Source organism: Gambusia affinis, linkage group LG19, assembly GCF_019740435.1.
Source record: "Gambusia affinis linkage group LG19, SWU_Gaff_1.0, whole genome shotgun sequence".
Classification (NCBI taxonomy): Eukaryota; Metazoa; Chordata; class Actinopteri; order Cyprinodontiformes; family Poeciliidae; genus Gambusia; species Gambusia affinis.
Window position 1 is genome coordinate 23,291,812 of NC_057886.1, and position 17,547 is coordinate 23,309,358.

The 17,547-nt window shown below is 39.1% G+C and overlaps 2 protein-coding genes across 2 annotated transcripts; one reads left to right on the forward strand and one right to left on the reverse strand.

Annotated features, from left to right (window-relative positions):
* Window positions 1-338: 338 nt before the first annotated feature.
* On the reverse strand, window positions 339-11,187 carry crlf3 (cytokine receptor-like factor 3). Its single transcript, XM_044101390.1, has 9 exons — window positions 11,060-11,187; window positions 6,762-6,889; window positions 3,326-3,533; window positions 2,958-3,045; window positions 2,713-2,890; window positions 2,385-2,613; window positions 1,792-1,930; window positions 1,005-1,117; window positions 339-805 (listed from the first exon to the last, which is right to left on the reverse strand). The coding sequence occupies exons 2-9, from the start codon at window positions 6,876-6,878 to the stop codon at window positions 540-542; spliced, it is 1,338 nt and encodes a 445-aa protein (XP_043957325.1). The 5' UTR covers window positions 6,879-6,889; window positions 11,060-11,187; the 3' UTR covers window positions 339-539.
* A 1,190-nt stretch (window positions 11,188-12,377) lies between these two features.
* mpv17l (MPV17 mitochondrial membrane protein like) lies at window positions 12,378-17,161 on the forward strand. Its single transcript, XM_044099965.1, has 4 exons — window positions 12,378-13,166; window positions 14,994-15,064; window positions 15,887-15,916; window positions 16,069-17,161. The coding sequence occupies exons 1-4, from the start codon at window positions 12,860-12,862 to the stop codon at window positions 16,282-16,284; spliced, it is 624 nt and encodes a 207-aa protein (XP_043955900.1). The 5' UTR covers window positions 12,378-12,859; the 3' UTR covers window positions 16,285-17,161.
* The last annotated feature ends 386 nt before the right edge of the window (window positions 17,162-17,547 follow it).

Below are 17,547 nucleotides of genomic sequence, written 5' to 3' on the forward strand. Positions count from 1 at the left end.
TAAATTTGGACTTAAACCTCAGGAGGAGTTCAGACTCGTCTGGATAAACTGTAAAATGGAACTGAGGGAAAATAAAAACCCTTTTTCCTCTAATTCATCATGGGATCCCTCAGGGCTGATTATTAGGCCCACTACAATTCCCCCTTTCACGAGTCAGATTATCTCTCAGCAAACATAATACAAACTCTTTACAGGCTCCCAGATGCATTCTTTCTTTAAATCTAATTTTAACCAGCTAAGAGAAAAAGCAAATAAAATTTAAGATTACTAAAAGCCATCACACGGTTTCATTGCTTTCGTTTTTAAGTATTTGTTTAGAAATGTGCTTAAACTGCTGCTACAGTGAAAAGTTTTATTTAATTTCATTTGAAGGAAACCTGCAGGTCCAGGCCTAAGCAAACATGTTTGATAGTCAGCCGCGTTGTCATGTTGATTATAATCAAAAGACAAATATTCCTTTGTTTTTTTCCCCTGAAAACTTTGTTGGATGACGAAAAGTTGCGTTGCAGGTAGCGGTGGCAGTCGGAGAATTAATTTTCCTAAAACACGAGAACTTTCCAGCCGGAGTGGACGAAGGAGCAGCCGAAGAAGAGGCAGTCCACCGCCTGGTCCACCAGCCAGTCGAACACCACCTCCCGGTTCCCGGAGCCGATCGTCACTCGCAGCTTAAAATGGCCGCCCTCGCTCAGGTTGTTGTTGCTGACGGGTAGCAGATTGACCACCTCCATGTCAAAGGTCACAGCTGAGCCCACGGTGATGGCCGGAAGCTGATTGGTCATCTCTTTACCATTGACGAAAACAGCGCCTGGAGGGGAGGAACATAAATGACAAAATTAACCACAACATAACAAAATGCTGAGTTTTGAAATGTCTCTCATCATAACCTCCACTAAACAATGTTTAACTAATAACAGCTAGCAAACCCACTGTAAAACCATAGTGAAAAACCCAGAGCTGTAGCCCTGGCAGTGTTTTCTTGTAGGGTGGAAGTGAAGTGAGCGAACCGTTGGTGGAGATGCAGACAGCTTGGTCTCTCTGCAGCGACTCGTCTCCGCTCTGAGTGTCCATGCAAACCCCCAGGCTGTCCAGCTGATCAATCTGGCCAGCTGCAGAGATCCTGTAAGCACAAACAGGCTGGTTCTAAAAGCTAAACAATATTCTTTTTACATGCCATTGACAGCTGCGCTGCTGGGGTGAAAACATTTTCATTAACTAAATGAATCCTTGATCTTCAATGTAGAAAAAATATTAAACAACTCAAAGTGATTCATATTGGTTTTGTTCTCTCTCTCTGTGTCGGCTAAGCTACACGCAAAGTTGTTGCCATAGTAACTGACTGACAACAGCCCCCTTAGCGTATCAGGACTCAACACCAATAAACACACTAAGATCTAACACAGAGGTGGAAGATTATCTAATTGAAACATCTGCTCTACAGAGGATCTGTCAGAGTTGGTGTTCTGGTCGCCTTTTTTTCTAACAGAACCGAAACACAAGATTCTGCAGCACATCTACATGTTAAGATTGTCAAAGTCAAGCTAGCATATAACTGACCTAATGCCCTCTTAGTCACTACTTTATTTGATGACATTTCTTTTCCTGGCCTTGTTATCGCGTTGTGGTAGTGTTGACAATTAGCATAACGATTTAGCATGTTATGTTGACAAGTTGGCAGCTGAAACCAATGGTAGTCATCGTTAGCAAGCTGTTTTTTGCACGTGTGACGTCACATTGCAATGTGGCTATATCGAGCAACATTCTGGAGCTACGATGTGTTTGTGTGTAACGTACTTGAAGGTGAGCGTCTGGCCGCAGAAGTAGGTGGGGCCGTTGGAGTAGAGGACGGCGCAGCGGCTCTGGGCGGAGTCGTTACGCAGGGCGATGTTCTTCCTGCTGCTGAGGATGTAGCCCTCCGTCCCTGAACGCCACTCTGCAGAAAAAACAAAAACAGATCCAACCCGGGTACGCAGCAGAACAGTTGGGGTTCTTTACCCAACACGTTGACTAGACTTCCTCCAGTAAGTAAAACTGAAAAGACTTTAAAGCATTTTTCTGAGATTCTCTTGATTTTCAGTTTGCAGAAGAAAACGTCACGTATCCAACTGTGAGAGTCGATCAGGAACGTTTTGTTTGTAAAGCGTCGTTACAGTACAGGATACAGAGGAGTCACTGCTGCCCCCTGCTGGTTTAAAACGGAACTGATTTCACGGAGAAGCAGAAGAAACGAAATTTTAAACAAATTTAAATTTGGGATCAGATGGATGGTTGATTCAGTTGAGAAATCAACTGAATCATCACAGCAGTTTCACTAAGAGCGTCCGTCCTTCCCTTCCTGCCAGAGGAGAACCGGGTCAGAACACCGGATCAGAACCGGAGCCCCGTACCGTGTGGAGCCAGGGTGGTGTAGCCCGTCTGCGGGACGCTCCAGGGGCTCCACTCGGTGCGGCCCTCGCCCCGGGCGCTGACCCGGAACAGGTGGTCCGTGTGCGGGTCCAGATGTAGAACCAGGAACTCGCAGTCCCGGCCGATGTAGGCGTCCTCGTACTGGCTCCCCCCGCTGCCCGACCGCCGGTACTGCAGCCGGTAATCTGCAGCAGCAAAGTCCTCATCCACCTGCAAATCAGGACGCACAAATGTTAAAAAATGAAGTAAAATGAAAATCAGTGTCATCCTGAAAAGTTTTAAATTTTTCCAGGGTGTTGCCATGCCGACCTTGCACCAGCGGACCAGGATGCCGCCCGGCCGCTCCTGTAGCTCCTCTATCTGGACGGGCGGATGAGAGGAGACGGCGCCGTGGCGGGACACTTTGTCCCTCAGCAGGCTGAGGACGGAGTCGTCCAGTTGGGCCGAAACACACGGGACGTCCACTAGAGCCGGGACCTCAGGAAGGCTGGAGAACACACAGAAATCAGCCGCTAGCGACGCCGGATTGACGCCGCAGTGGCGTTTTCTCCTACCTGTCCAGCTGGATGTGCATGGCTTTCTTTGTGAAGCTGCCCAGTTTGTCCTCCTTCTCTCCCAGACCGCAGCGCAGAGCAGCTTCTCCTGCAGACAGTCGTTATACTCATGAACATTTAACTCTGAAAAACATTTTAAATGTCCAGAACAAATAAACAGAAATAACAAATAAAACCAAACAAACAAAACTGCCCTTCAAAAAAAGAGCTAGTTAAGACCAAAGCACCAGACTGGAGCGTTTTATCATCTAGCTTTTGGTAGAAGGAGAAAAACGATAAATCATGTAAATGGAAATGAAGGGGCTCGTTTAATATTATCATGTGATAAATTGACTGATTGTGTTTGAATAAACCCAGCTCTGGCCCACCCTCTCTCAGCAGCTCGTCGGCCTGCCCCACGCCGTGCTCGATGAGGCTCTGGCAGTCGTCCAGAGGCTTGATGCTGTCGGCCTCGATGGCGTCGACCTCGGCCAGCAGGCCGGCCAGCCGCTCCGACAGCAAGCGGCCGGCCGCCGCCTGCAGTTCCGTGAAGTGCCTCTTGAGGGCCTCGCGGGCCTGGCCGGAGCTGCCCCGGATCTGAGGAAGAGGAGCCACATTAGTCACATCAGCACCCTAACCCTAACCCTGACTCCACCGTGGGATTTCAATCAGGCCTGGAGGGACTTTGACTAGGACATTGGAACATTTAATCCATTGATTGGAAGCTAAAGTTGCTTCTCTAGTAAATGCTGATATTTTTCCTTACTTTGGCTCTGTGCTAAGATGCATCTAAACCAGCAATGAATCAATTAATTGTGATTAATTGTCAACTCATTTATCAATCCATTAATTGTTAATTCAGTCTCAAAAAGGCCCATTTTTAATACTACATAATACTAGAATAAATTGCAGTTTTATCAGAATAAAAGTCAAATGAGAAAAAAGTCACAAAATCATTTATGTGACGTAATTCATTAACATTCACTTAATGAATACTTTTATTGCAAAACACAGTCATCACTATCTACAATAACACTTTCAAGAATTTCATTTAATGTGACTCAGTTTTGAATTTCAATATGTGTAAAATAAAGGAAAAATCTGCAGAAGGTGGCAGTTTTTTAATATGATGAATTGAATAATATTTACAAATTTAATTAACTCCATTGATTTTTCAGTAGAAAAATTGTGTTTTTCAGTAGTTAATAAAAAATATTCACCCTCTGCTGGAAGGTCAAATCATTTTTTATTTAAAATTTTTTTTAAATTCTATATTATTAATTCTTCAATTGTTTTTTTTTTTAATTAATTGTGTTATTCTAATTTTATTTATCTATAATCATTGCAGAATTGAACATGTAGCTAACCTGTGTTACACCAGTAGCTGGTCAGGAAGTTAAAGAGTAAGCCCTGTTTCAGTTCCTCTTGTTCACACACACACACACACACGCACACACACACACACACACACACACACACACACACACACACACAGCGAGGTCGGAGGGATTTCACAACGTGTGTGCAGAGAGATGGGAAGCGGAAGTCTGACTGACAGCGGCAGATAAAACATGGAGGCCGAGGCAGAGAGTGGAAACACACACCAACGTTTTCCAGAAAACTCTTCGTCTGAAATAATAACCGACTTCAGACAATGCAGGAATTGTTTTCCAAAAATGTTTGGACTCCTCCTCCTGCGATGCAGCGCTGATAAGATTGTCCTGGATCCCAAACATCCTGCTATCTCCTGCTAACCCCACTCTCACTGCGGGTTTGTGTTTCCTGTTGTCTGTGTCATGGGAACGCTGGGAACGCTGGGACACAAACTGGGATCACATGAATCCTTCGTCTGCAGGCTTTGAGGTAATCTTCTCCCTACATGTCCTCACATGCCGCTGAAACCCTTATTTTCCAGTTTTTTCCTCCAACAACAACAGCAGCAGAAAAACAAGCCAATAAAAAAAAACTTTATTGATCCAACAGGAAAATTAAATCTTGAAAGTATTGATCTCCAGTAGCAGTCAGTGCTGCAACAAATCTGAAAAGGCCTCTGACTGAAGATTTTTGCAAAAAGCTGAATCAGTTGCTAGCAGCTCTGCTAATCCACCTCCTTTTCTTTTCCTGCTTGTCTTTAAATCTCTGTTTGTCCGTATGATTAGTATGGAGTAAAGGATGAGAGACAGTTTGGACTTTTCTCTCTGTCTCTCTCTCTCTTTCTCTCTCTCTCTCTCTCTTTCTGTCTCTCTGCTCTGCTTTCTGTGAACCCTCCATTTCACCTCCTCTGGGATTTGGGGTCAAAGTTCAGGTACCATTCAAGCTATTGAGATGCTCCCCGTTGTAGATAACGTGTTGCCACGGTTACGCATCATAACAACTGTCTAAAAGTTAAAATGGAGGAATAATTCTCCAAATCAGCAACAATTCAACCAGCAAATTGATTAACCAATCAGAGCAGAGCAGATCCGACTGCTGCCACCACCGGTGGTGCTGTGCTACATGCTACATGCTAATCTGCTCCCCAGCAGCTGTTTGATATGGAGGCTTTTTTAAATAAAAAAACAAAAAAACTGAAACTGTTCAAATTATTTCATATAAATTTTAAATATTTATTTAATTTAGTACATTTCTGTATAAAAACATATGGAGATTTTTTTATTTATTTATTTTTTTAAATGTGTATTTAACTTGAATTTTTTAAATAATATTAAAGGCGGATATTTTATATTTTTAATTGGGGTAAAATTATCACAGACATTAAAATATAAAATATTGGCAAAATCAACAACAATCATTTGTCTTTAAATATTCAGGCTTTTAGCATTTTCATGCTATCAGGTGATTTTTAACTCAAAAACTGACTTTGCTGCACCAAGATCTGCTTATAATTAATTTATTAGAAATAAAGACCAAAATCCTGATTTAATTGGTGTCAGAAATCACTAAATATTGTTCCATTTTTTCTAAATGATACCAAGAAAATTAGCAAAATATCTGTAATGTTTGTTTTCTGCATCTTCAGGAAGGTTTTTTCTTCAACCTCTGAGTTTGGAGCAGACATGCTTCTTGTTTCTGGGTTTTCTTCCTGTCATCTCTCCTCTCAGCTGCTCTGCAGAAACAGGAAATGGCTGCATTGTTTACTGGTGAGCAGCTGGACGGCTAAAACTCCACAGCAGGGGAAGGAAGAGATCCGGCAGAAACCCGACTCCTGAGAATCCTCTGGGTCCGCCTGCAGGGTCGGAACGGGTCCAGACTTTCCTTTAGTTTAGGTTCACTGTACTTTAACTAATTCAGTTAGTTTTAATTAGTTTTTAGAGGTTGTTTGCTAGCTTTTATAGGTTATCATTAGTTTTAGTTTAGTGATTGTTAGTTAAATATTGCTTAGATTTAGTTTAGTTTTTATTTGTTAAATATTGTTTAGTTTTAGATTAGTTATGATTTAAATATTGTTTAGCTTTTGTTTATTTTTCTTAGTAAACTACTTTTTAATTTTAGTTTAATTATTATTAATTAAATAGTTGTAGTTTAGTTTCTATTATTAAAGTGTTGCTTAGTTTTTCTCTTTCGTATTGGTTTGAAAAGCTAATAAATAGATTCATAAACACAAAACCAAACTATTTTATGTCTATAATTTCAAAATGTTTTAGTTTAATTGCACCATGTAGTTACAGTTAGTTAATATTTCTTCATTAATTACTGTTTTTTATTCATTTCAGTTAAGGAAAATGTTTTCTGAATTTTAGTTTTCGTTAGTTTCAGTTCGCTGTGACAAGGTTGGTCCTCTGGCGGCGGCTCTCGCCCAGGGTGTAAACACGGGGAGGGCGGTACCTGTTTGCGCGCCTGGTTGAGGCCCTGCAGCCGCTGCTGCAGCTCGCTGCGGTAGTTCTGCGCCGCCTCGATGCTCTCCTTCGCCTCCTGCAGCAGCAGGTCCACCTCCACAGACATCCTCCCGCCTCCTGACGCAGAACAACAGATTTTATTAAAAACAGAAAATCAGTGGAGCCAGGAGACCGAATGCAGCAGAACGACGCGGTGAAAGGAGAGCAGCAAACTGTCAGACAGCAAACATGATGTCCAGAATAACCAGTTTCGCTGCATCTCTGGCTGCAGCAACAGAGAGACAATGGAGGAGCAGAAAACTGAAACTATTTCCATCACAATATTAAAACAGCTGGAAGATTACAACAAAACATCCAACAAAACATCCAACCAAACATCCAACAAAACATCCAACCAAACATCCAACCAAACATCCAACCAAACATCCAACAAAACATCCAACAAAACATCCAACAAAACATCCATCCACCCATCCATCATCCATCCATCCATCCATCATCCATCCATTCATCCAACCATCCATGGAGGTAACAATTCATTCGATGAACTCAGGGATTTTCTTCTGCTGTAAAACTCTTCACTTCTTGTGGAGATGCTGCTTTTGCTGCTATGGAGATAAAAACTATCTTTTAAATCTTATCCTGAGTCTTTAATCTGAATCCTAACGACCTGCATCATCCACCAGAGAAAAACAACCTGCAGAACATTTTGACTGGTTTGTACCAACAACAAAACCACTTCCTGCTTCACCTGGCTACTATAAACCCACCAGTCGCTCAAAAACCACTTCAGCAGGTATTTATACAACAACTGCTAAAATCACCATGAAAAATTTACACAACAAACTTTTCCTGTCTGAACTACAGTATGCAGACTGAAAGTCGGTTAATGAAGCACTTCCTGTGAACTTTACATCATTATCAAAGGTCACAGAAATAATCTGTTTGGTTATTTTGGCTGCGTGTTAATGCCAAAGTTACAGGCTGTGTAGAAAATGATAAAACGTGGAACAAAGTAACGTCAATAACTGTTAGCGCTTTAAAAATCAGGGAGAAAAACTCAGCATTGTGAACAGGAAGGCAGCCTGACAAAAGATACTCCGGCAAAAACCTCAGAAACTAAATTAAACTTGATTTTAACAGGCATCAACAGGCAAAACTTTCTTAATGAATCGACAGTATTGAACATTGATGGAAAGCCGCCGGTTACAGTTTCTAAACGTTTCCTCGTCTCTCCTGCTGTTTTTACATCATCAGAAGTGAAAGCAGCGACTCTGCCCGGCGCTGCGCTGCGGTCGGCCGCGCTTCCTTTACAGCGTCTGAAGAGGAAGTCACAAGGCGGCATCAAACTTCACCTTTTAAAGTCTGCAAAGTCTCCTGTAGAACATGTCATTCATGCATTTTCAAAACCAGCTGAGAAATGGTCCAACAATCAGCAACAAACACAGAATAAGTCTGAATGTCCGTCAGGAGATTATGGATGGAGTTTCTCTGGTCAAAACGTCGCAGTTGACCAACACATCCAATCAATCATGACTGAATCAACTCTTGGATGCAAAAAATTCTTTCTCTGTTAGAATCTGGCTTGGAGGAGATTCTGGTCCAAGAAGAAGGGTGTCTGGATTCACCATCGGGTCTTTTTGGAAATAACACGGTTCTGTTGGCTTCATCAGGTTGTGATCTCCAGATTTCACTGGAGCGGTTAGTAGCAGAGAATCAGTACCTCAAAATCCAAGACTGTAGTCCTAAGCTAGAAAACAATAAAGTGCCTTTGCTTTCGGGTTGAAAACGAAGGCCTGCCGCCCAAACTGGAGGAGTTTAAGTATCTCAGGATCTCAGGAAACTGGAGCAGGCAGTTGATAGATGGATCAGTGTGGCGTTTGTAACCGTTTATGGTGGTGAAGAGAGATCTGAACCCAAAAGCGTAGCCCCTGATTTACCGACTAATCTGCACTCCTTCATCTCAGTGCCTGGGCTTTGGGTTGTGACCAAAAGATGTAATCAAACTGTGGTTCGCTCGTCTAGCTAGGTTCGTTTGGTGAGGTGTGAATGTGTAAGCATCCTCGGTCTGAGTTTGGTTGAAGTGAACTCTGGTTCGGTTCGAATGCCTATATGAACGCCAAGCAGATCGGAGACTGCTCCAAAAGAAGGAAGTGGACTATAAGCACAGGGCATTCTGGGTAATTACAACCAAAACTAACATACTAGCCTAGCGCTAGCAGGAGAAATGGCTTGTGATCTTTTACCAAAGACAAAAGAGAAATTTGCAAACCTCCCTTTCTGCTTGACATTACTTTGAGTCGGGTAACACGCGGCCTAACAGATTAGGAGTGGACTCACGCAGACTTTATAGAAACCTTTTGGTTGTTTTACAATAAATACTGAGCGCTAACTACTCAGTTTAAGTTGTATTCTGCGGTTGTTTCTTTTGGAAAGGTGTTTGCATTTGCAATATTTTAAAAATGTGTCCCTAAATAAAGATAAATGGACCGTCTCAGATGCATTTGAATAAGCTCGCACACTATCTGCGTTTACATTCATATGAATGCAAATATGGGGTTAAAGAAATATGCAGGCATGCACCCGCTCAGTGGCTTTGACATAAACAACACCCACTACTGTTCTGTCCCTTCTTTCTCCTGACAGAGTACGTTCAGAGGAACGAGAGCTGAAATTATACACCCTCTGCACAATGTGCTGCTCTTCTCTTTGTCTGCTAACAAATCCTCCTTCCAGGGGAAACTCAGACTTGTTTTCATTTAACAGAACATCTTTTATGTGTGTTCGTGATGCAAAAATGACATGAAACAAGTGGATAAAGGTTTCTGTTTCATGCTGTTGGAGTAAATGGAGTAGATTTTCAGCAAAGTATTTAGGTCAGAGTGCACCCTGTTTCATGTCTTCCATCATTTATCTGTTGTTTTTGTGTCTTCTCTGCAGCTCCTGCATGACTTTAACAAAATGCATAAGCTCTGACTAACAGGAGAGTTATGAGAAGCACTCTGCTGCAAACTCTCACAATTATTATTAGAGCACAGCAATGACGAAACTATAACACGAGAACATGTCTAAACTAGATCAGAATGACTTCCTTATTTCTGTAGTTATTTGTGAAGTTAACCCTCCATCCACCACGCTCAGATCAGGACATTGAAACTCAACAGCACCTCATTTATCTCATGTAAACCTCAAAAGGAGCATTTTCTTAAACAGAGAGAACAGAATTCCATTAGAAAATTGAGCATTTTTAATTTTGCACCACTCTCTGCAAATAGTGGCACTCTATACTAACATAACTAATATTTATTTTAAATAAATAATATGTTTATAAAAATTCGGCATACAATCTGTTCACTTAGAAACAAAATTAGTCTTAAATAAATGCACTACTTTTTAAGCTATGAGAAAAACACGATGCGAGGATCTGAAGTTGGCATCTGATTCGGCACTTGAGTGAAATTCTGTATCGGATCCTGATTTAAAGGACAATCCTAATAAACCCTTCAAAATCTGAAATACTTCAAATAGTCAATTTGAATAACTGAATTATTCAACACTTGTTTATTATTATCAAGCCATTATTATACTGCAATATGTACAGTATTATTGCTATCCATCTAGAAAACTAACTTGCTTATGAGTCAAACTAGATACATAAGAAACCTTAAAATATACACACTGAGAACTGTTATTTTGAGACAATTTACAAGTCAACAAATTCACTTAAAGGTTATTTATGCAGTCTAGAATAACTCAGTCAATGTATGACCAGTCTCAATACTAATTTCCAAGCATCACCCTGCTAATTCTGGTCTAAACAGCTATAAAAGCAGAGAAATTGCTAATTTTGGACGTCCACAACATAATAATAGTTTTATTTCGGTTTATAGAATATAAATTCATCTTGCGATAATAAAGTTCATATTTGACGTTTGAACTACAGCTGATTCACTTTCTTTAAACGGTGAAATGGTCCTTTAGTGAAACGGAAGCACCGAATCACAAACGAACTTCCGTACTCTCTAAAAAGTTGAGATGTTTCACCTCCAAATGAGGTTAAAAGAAAGCCTTTTAATATAAATCTGTGCTGCAGAATAAAAATAAAGCCTCTCTGATATAATATATTGTCAGTAACTAGGTCAGATTAGGTTAGTTTGTTTTGGTCAAAAAGACAATGAAACTCGGCTCATGGCTGAGAGCAGGCACAACATCTCCATTAAGTCCGGAGGAAAACAACAGCTGCTCTCATACACCCCATTCTGAAACAAAAAGAAAATCAAAACCAACCTGTTTCAGTGTTTTCTGGCCGCCATTTAATCCTAACTGTCAATGATCAACTCGGAGCCGCCGATGAGCCGCTCCACATATGCCGAAGTTTAGCCCAAGTCCAAAAATGACACTTCCGAGGCTTTCAGAGAGTCAACCAATCAAAAACTAGATCCTTCCAAGTGACCGAAATTCCAGCCAATTAGATTACGAGATGATGAGTTCTGCCCGCCTTAAAGAAACGGTCCCTGTGAGTTAACTGGAGCTGATGAAATAAGTTGATAAAAGGCCAAATTTATTTTCGATAAGGTTTTTAAATTAATATTAATATTGTTTTAGGTTGTTTAGTTACATATACGCAAAAGGTAGTTTGAAAAGTGTTTTAATCTCATATGTAGGCGGAATAAACTGGTTGCAATTATCTTAGGTTTTGACTTTTTAACGGCCATTATTATGTCATAACACGAGTGAATCTGTACCACACGTAAAAACTTCATTAGTTTAGTTAAACTTTATAAAATATCTTGTAAAATTGCAATGAAAATACAAAAAAATGTAAAAGTAAACGATATAGTAATGTATTGTTTTTAAAATTTGCATGATTTACCAATGAACCAATTAATTATGTTTGTAAAATTTATGTTTGCTTTGCAGCAACGAGGAGGAAATAGATTAAACTTGGGCAGTAAACTATAAACTTCCTGAAAGCACAGCTGGGATGCAGTGGTAGTCAGCGCCCTCTAGCGGTTCATTGTGAATGTTTATCATCTTTAAATTCCTATCATTCAAAACAAATCAAAAAAGTATCTTTCAAACATTTCTTCAAATAAAAATCTGGGTGTCAGTTGTGCATTTTTATTCCTTCAGCCCCACCCATTCCAACAAGAATCGATTAATTGTGATTAATTTATGACTGAAATAATGATCAACTAATTTAGTAATTATTTAATCTTTCATACAGACTGTGTACAAACATGCCATTTGATAAAAGAACAACAAGGAAAGACTGTAGAAAGGTATTTTGCATTTAAAATGGCAAAAAAAAACTTTTTGTCTGTAAATATGTACGAAGAACTTTTTAAAAATGTTGTTAAATTATTTGTTACATGTTAATGTATTCCTAGTATTCTACAAAATAAGCTTAAGTTTTTAAATGAAAAATATGATGAATGTGCCAATTTTTTATCCGATTAATCGTCAGAATACTTGATTATTAAAATAATTGTTTGCGGCTGCCTTCATTTCTTAATATATCTTTTAAAACACATAATTTGAAGGCCGCTGTGCCTCTGATTTGACCACCTATAGGCGCTCAAAGCTGCGGAAACTGATCCCGGTGACGCAGTTAGGCGCTTCCCTGAATGGACCGGGACAATCCCTCAGATTACAGCTTGACCCACAGGATTTGTGCACCTGACTCGACCGGAAACAGTCAGAGATGAACCAACGCTGATGTAGATTTATGTTATCTTCCTGGATATAGTTAGAAAAGAACATTTTAGTCACTTTTAGGGGTTTAATTCATGCAGGTAAGGCTGTAATATCCCCATGTGAGGCTTTTATAGCGGGTTTTACGCAGATATTCCGATTGAATTATGCAGAGGATGCGCTGTTAAGAAAATCTGAGTTTACCCCCTGTTTATAATGAATGATATTCCCGCTTCCGGTGGAAACCTCGGCTGTAATCCTCGCAGATTTCCGCGCACAGACGGATTGCGTCCTGACCGTCAGTCGGGGACGCCACGGAATGTAAACTGGATGAATTCTGCCGCTATGTTTGCGCCTTTTTTACTGAACTGAATCTGGCAAGAGAGCGCAAAAATGAGGAAAGCTGTTCTGAAAGAAGCAGTAAAGTGCTTCCCCTGGCTGGCCAACGTCACCTTGTACGGCTGCCTGTTCGCCGGCGGGGATTTGGCGCATCAGCTGATTGCGCACAGAGAGCGCATCGACTGGAAACACACCCGCAACGTGGCCATCGTGGCCATCACTTTCCAGGGAAATTTCAACTACTTCTGGCTGCGCGCTCTGGAGAAACGCTTCCCCGGAAAATCCGCAGGGATGGTTTTCCGCAAACTGCTGCTGGACCAAAGCTTTGCGTCACCTTTGGCCACCAGCGTCTTCTACACAGGTGAGGAACAGCATCTGAATCAATCAGAGCATGATGGAAAATATTATGTATTATGGCAATTTAATTAAAAGAAATAGAAAAGTATGTTTTACATACAGCAAATTGCGCCCAAACGGGGATATTTTGGACTTATTTATTCAAAAAAATATGAAATTATTTAAGACCAATAATATAAAAATAACCCATAGAAGAATTTGGGTTAGTTGGAAAGTCAAGTGGAAGGAAAACATCAGGGAGAGATTAAAAAATTTAACTTTTCTTATTGATTATGGAAAGTAACTGACAGGAAATCACAAATCCTCTTTTCCAGAAAAGCTGTATTACATAAGACCATTACTAATAATAAAAAGGTTTTTAAAACATAAATGTTAGGTAATGCAAGGAGTTCTATTAGTTGGAAAGTTAAGTGGAAGGAAGAAATCAGGAACACATTGGATATATGTTTCAAGAATACAGTTTATTTCTGTAATTCAAACTTACAAACTGAAACTCATGTTAGATATATTAATAACACTATGGAGACACATTTCAACAGTGTTTTGTTTTTTGGTTTTTTGTGTGTAAACTTTTGATGATTATGGAAAAAAAAATCCCAAATCCACTTTTTCAGAAAAGTTTTATGACATAATTTATTACATAACCCTAACATTTACGTTTTAACTAACATTTATAACACATATGTTACACAAGGTAACACAAGGAGGTTAATCCACAGAAGTGCTGAATCAAATTACATAATGGAAAGTTAAGTGGAAGAAAGAAATCGGGGACAGATTGGACTGTAGGTAGAATTATGCTTTTAAGTACAGTTTATTTCTGTAATTTAATTTTAAAAAATGTAACTTCTGTGTAAAATATATTAATAATACATAAAGAGACACATAACAGCATCGGTCCCGTTCTGGTTCTCCTCGGCCCAGACGATCCTGGACCCGTCTGCGTGTGCAGTCAACACCTTCTAATGCTCCCTTAACATCTTGATTAGATTTTGTCTCACAATCCTCTCTCAAAGCTGGAGCTATGTTGCTTATTCATCTTTATCTACCACAGTTTTTTTCCTTCCACTAAACTTCCTATTGATTTACTTAATTTTTGGTTTTTGAAGATTTCATTTTTGAAATATGGATTTTCTTGAAAAAACAAGAACATTTCTGAGTTCCAAAAGTCATAAATTTAAAACCAACATGAGAAATGTTTTGATTAATTTCATAAATTTTCTGCAAAGAAACAAAAACAAACACAAAACTACTAGGAACTCTTTTGTTAAAAGTTGTTGTCAAATTTTCAAAAATTGAAAATTAAAATTTTATTTTAGAAAATTGTCAACATTTGAAGCTCAAATCTCAAAGTGTTTTTTTCTCATTTCTGATTTTTTTTTTTCTTTTTGCAAATTTCCCCTTTTGTAGCTCAGATTTTTTAATTCCTGAGATCAGTCTAACAATTTCTGAGTTTTTGGCAGAAATGTGCTCCTCTGTTTTTCTACCTACAACAGTGGAGCCCAAAGTGGGTCCCTGAGGGCCACATCCTGCATGTTTTAGTTCTCTCCATCAAATCATGGCTTGTTAGAAGAACGTTGACCTGCTGAGGAGGTTGTTGCTACCACTAGGGAGGGAACTGAAACATGGCGGCCCTCAGGGACCCACTTTGGGAACCACTGACCTATAATGACCCTAACACACTACCATGCTATCTGGTGTGCAGGAGAAAATGTATTCTTTAATTTTTTTTATCCCTTTAAGCTCCACAGAACTGGAGTCTGGCATGAAAAAAATTGTAAATTTTATTTTAAATATCGGCTGTAATCTGAATCTTTCTTCTGTCCTTCAGGTGTGAGTTTCCTGGAAGGAAAGGAAGACATCCTGGAAGACTGGCGGGAGAAATTCTTTAACACCTGGAGGGTAAAATATGAGAAAGTCACCTTCCTCTTCCTCACATGGTCACATCGTTAGTTGCCGGCAGCCAGATTAACCTACATCGGCCTGTGTGCCGCTAATGATGCGCAGTGTGTGGGGCAAACCAGGCAGTGGATAATATTGTCAGTAGGAGGAGAAATCCTGGCGCAAATTAGCGACCTGTTAGCATGTGGCTACATAATCCAGGACAGCAGCATTTCATTTAGCTGCTGATCATGTAAAAATGTATAAAAACAAAAAGTAATCTGATCAGAAACCCAGTAGTTTACAAATGTCCTCAGGATTTGCTAGCATTGCTTTTAAACTGCATGAATCGGGTCAAATATTTTGGGTTTTGGCTTCTTCCTCTCTGATTGGCTTTTTGTTTTTTATCTGGGGTGTATGTAAACTTCTGACCTTTAGTGAGGTAAATTAAAGCTTTTTTTTTTTTAGCACATTTACCAAACCTCAACTGACCACAAACTTCACAACATTGCAGGGAGATAAACGATTAAACAAGAAATAAAATGATTAAAAATAAGATAAATACCAAATGATAATAAGACAAATAGATGAGAGGACATACTCATCTATTTCGGTTGCAGCAAATTCCCAAAAGCTGGAATTAATTATCTAATTTTCTCTTTTTCTTTTCTTAAAATAAATTTACAGAGAAATAAAAAATAAATCAACAATTTTATAAAATGGCTGAGCCTTTACTCAGTTCCTCGTGTGTTTTTATTAAGTAAAAAATATTTGATCAGAGATTGTATCAACTGAGAATGTTGCAAGATTTTCATTTATAAGAATTTTTAAATTTTTTTCCAGACTGGACTCATGTACTGGCCCTTTATGCAGGTAACTATTAAGATGCTTCATTTTATTTTGTTTTATTAATTCATAAAGCAGTTGAATCAGTAAAATCTTTTATTAGCTCAAAGTATTAAACCTAAAAAGTAAATAATTTTAGACCTTTATTAACTCTTTTCTTCTTTAAATGGCGTCTCCAGTTTCTGAACTTTGTCCTGATGCCGCTGCACATGCGGACCGCCTTCATGGGCTGCTGCGCCTTCCTCTGGGCCTCCTTCCTGTGTTTCTCCCGGCAGGACGGCGACGGCACCGCCACCGTGGCCCTGGCCTTCATCATGGACCCCCGGAAAACTCTGGAGGAGATGCGTGAGGCTCGGCTGGCCCGGAAGAGGCATAAAATTCAGAGGGAAAACTAAATGTTTTTGTCTCAAACGCACACATGCAGCAACTAATCAGGCAAGAAATGTCTGAGAAAAGACTTCAACTTTATTAAACGCCAAGAAGTGATTGAAGTACCCATTTGTGGACTGACAGCCACTGGAATGTCGAGAAATAAAACTGTTTATTGAGTAAAATTGGTGTCAGGCAGCTAAAAAAACAAAGGCAAATGGCAGTTTTATGAAAAATCCATAAGTAGATTCAATTTAGACCAAATGAGAGAAAATGTCCAAACACTTTGATCCAGAAATTATGTTTTAGTCTAATAATTGGAGTTTACTGCTAGAACCAAAAGGACAAATTGGGTGCAATTAAAAACTCTGAGGCTTAATAACTTCTGGGTTTTTTTCCAGCTGTGCCTTCACCCGGTGATCTGACTGCCATAATCTGCAGTAATCCATCAAACATGTGATTAAATTCTAGCTTGTGTCACAAACTTAATGCTTGAAAATCCATTTGTTATCTGGGAAATATGAAGAAGATTAGAAAATGCAAACAGAAATCAGAAAATACTTGTGAATTCAAGGTGAGATTGAGAGATTATCTGTTAATAATCAATAAATAAAGCAGTTTGCAGGTCATGAAGGATGAATGTGGATTTGAAAAATGTTAAAGATCTAAACCAATTTTTAGGTGCGTAAAAATATTTTATTTTCTGTGATTTGCTGATAAATCTAAAACATAAAACAGCCAGACCAAAATTCAGTTCAAATAAAGATAAATATATACTGATTAATTTAGGTTTATGAGTAAATCAGCACCCTGATCATATATTCATGCAGCACTCCCTGAGTATGGAGCTAAATTGGTGCCGTAAAGTTTAGTCAAAAGACAAAATATTTGAAACAAGCAAACAAAAAAGATTTGAAACTGAAAAAAGTTTCAAATAAAGAAAAAAAAGATTTGAAAGTGAAAAAAAATTCAAAACTACTTTTCAAATAAATTCCTTTTCCAGTTTCAAATCTTTCTTTTTTCCAAAAATTTGCATTTTCAGTTTTATAACATTTTTATTTAAAAATATTTTTTTTAATCTTTGTTTAAAGAATCTTTATGGCCCCAATTTAGCTCCATATTTATCTCATGTTTCTATCATTCTTTCCTAATTATTTAACCTAAGATGTTATTTTTTTAATTATTATTTTTTTCTGATCATTTTCAGATCATTTCAGTTCATCCATCATCAAAACCTGCTTGCATCACTTACAGGTTAATTGGTCTTTCTTAATTGCCCTGAGGTGCGA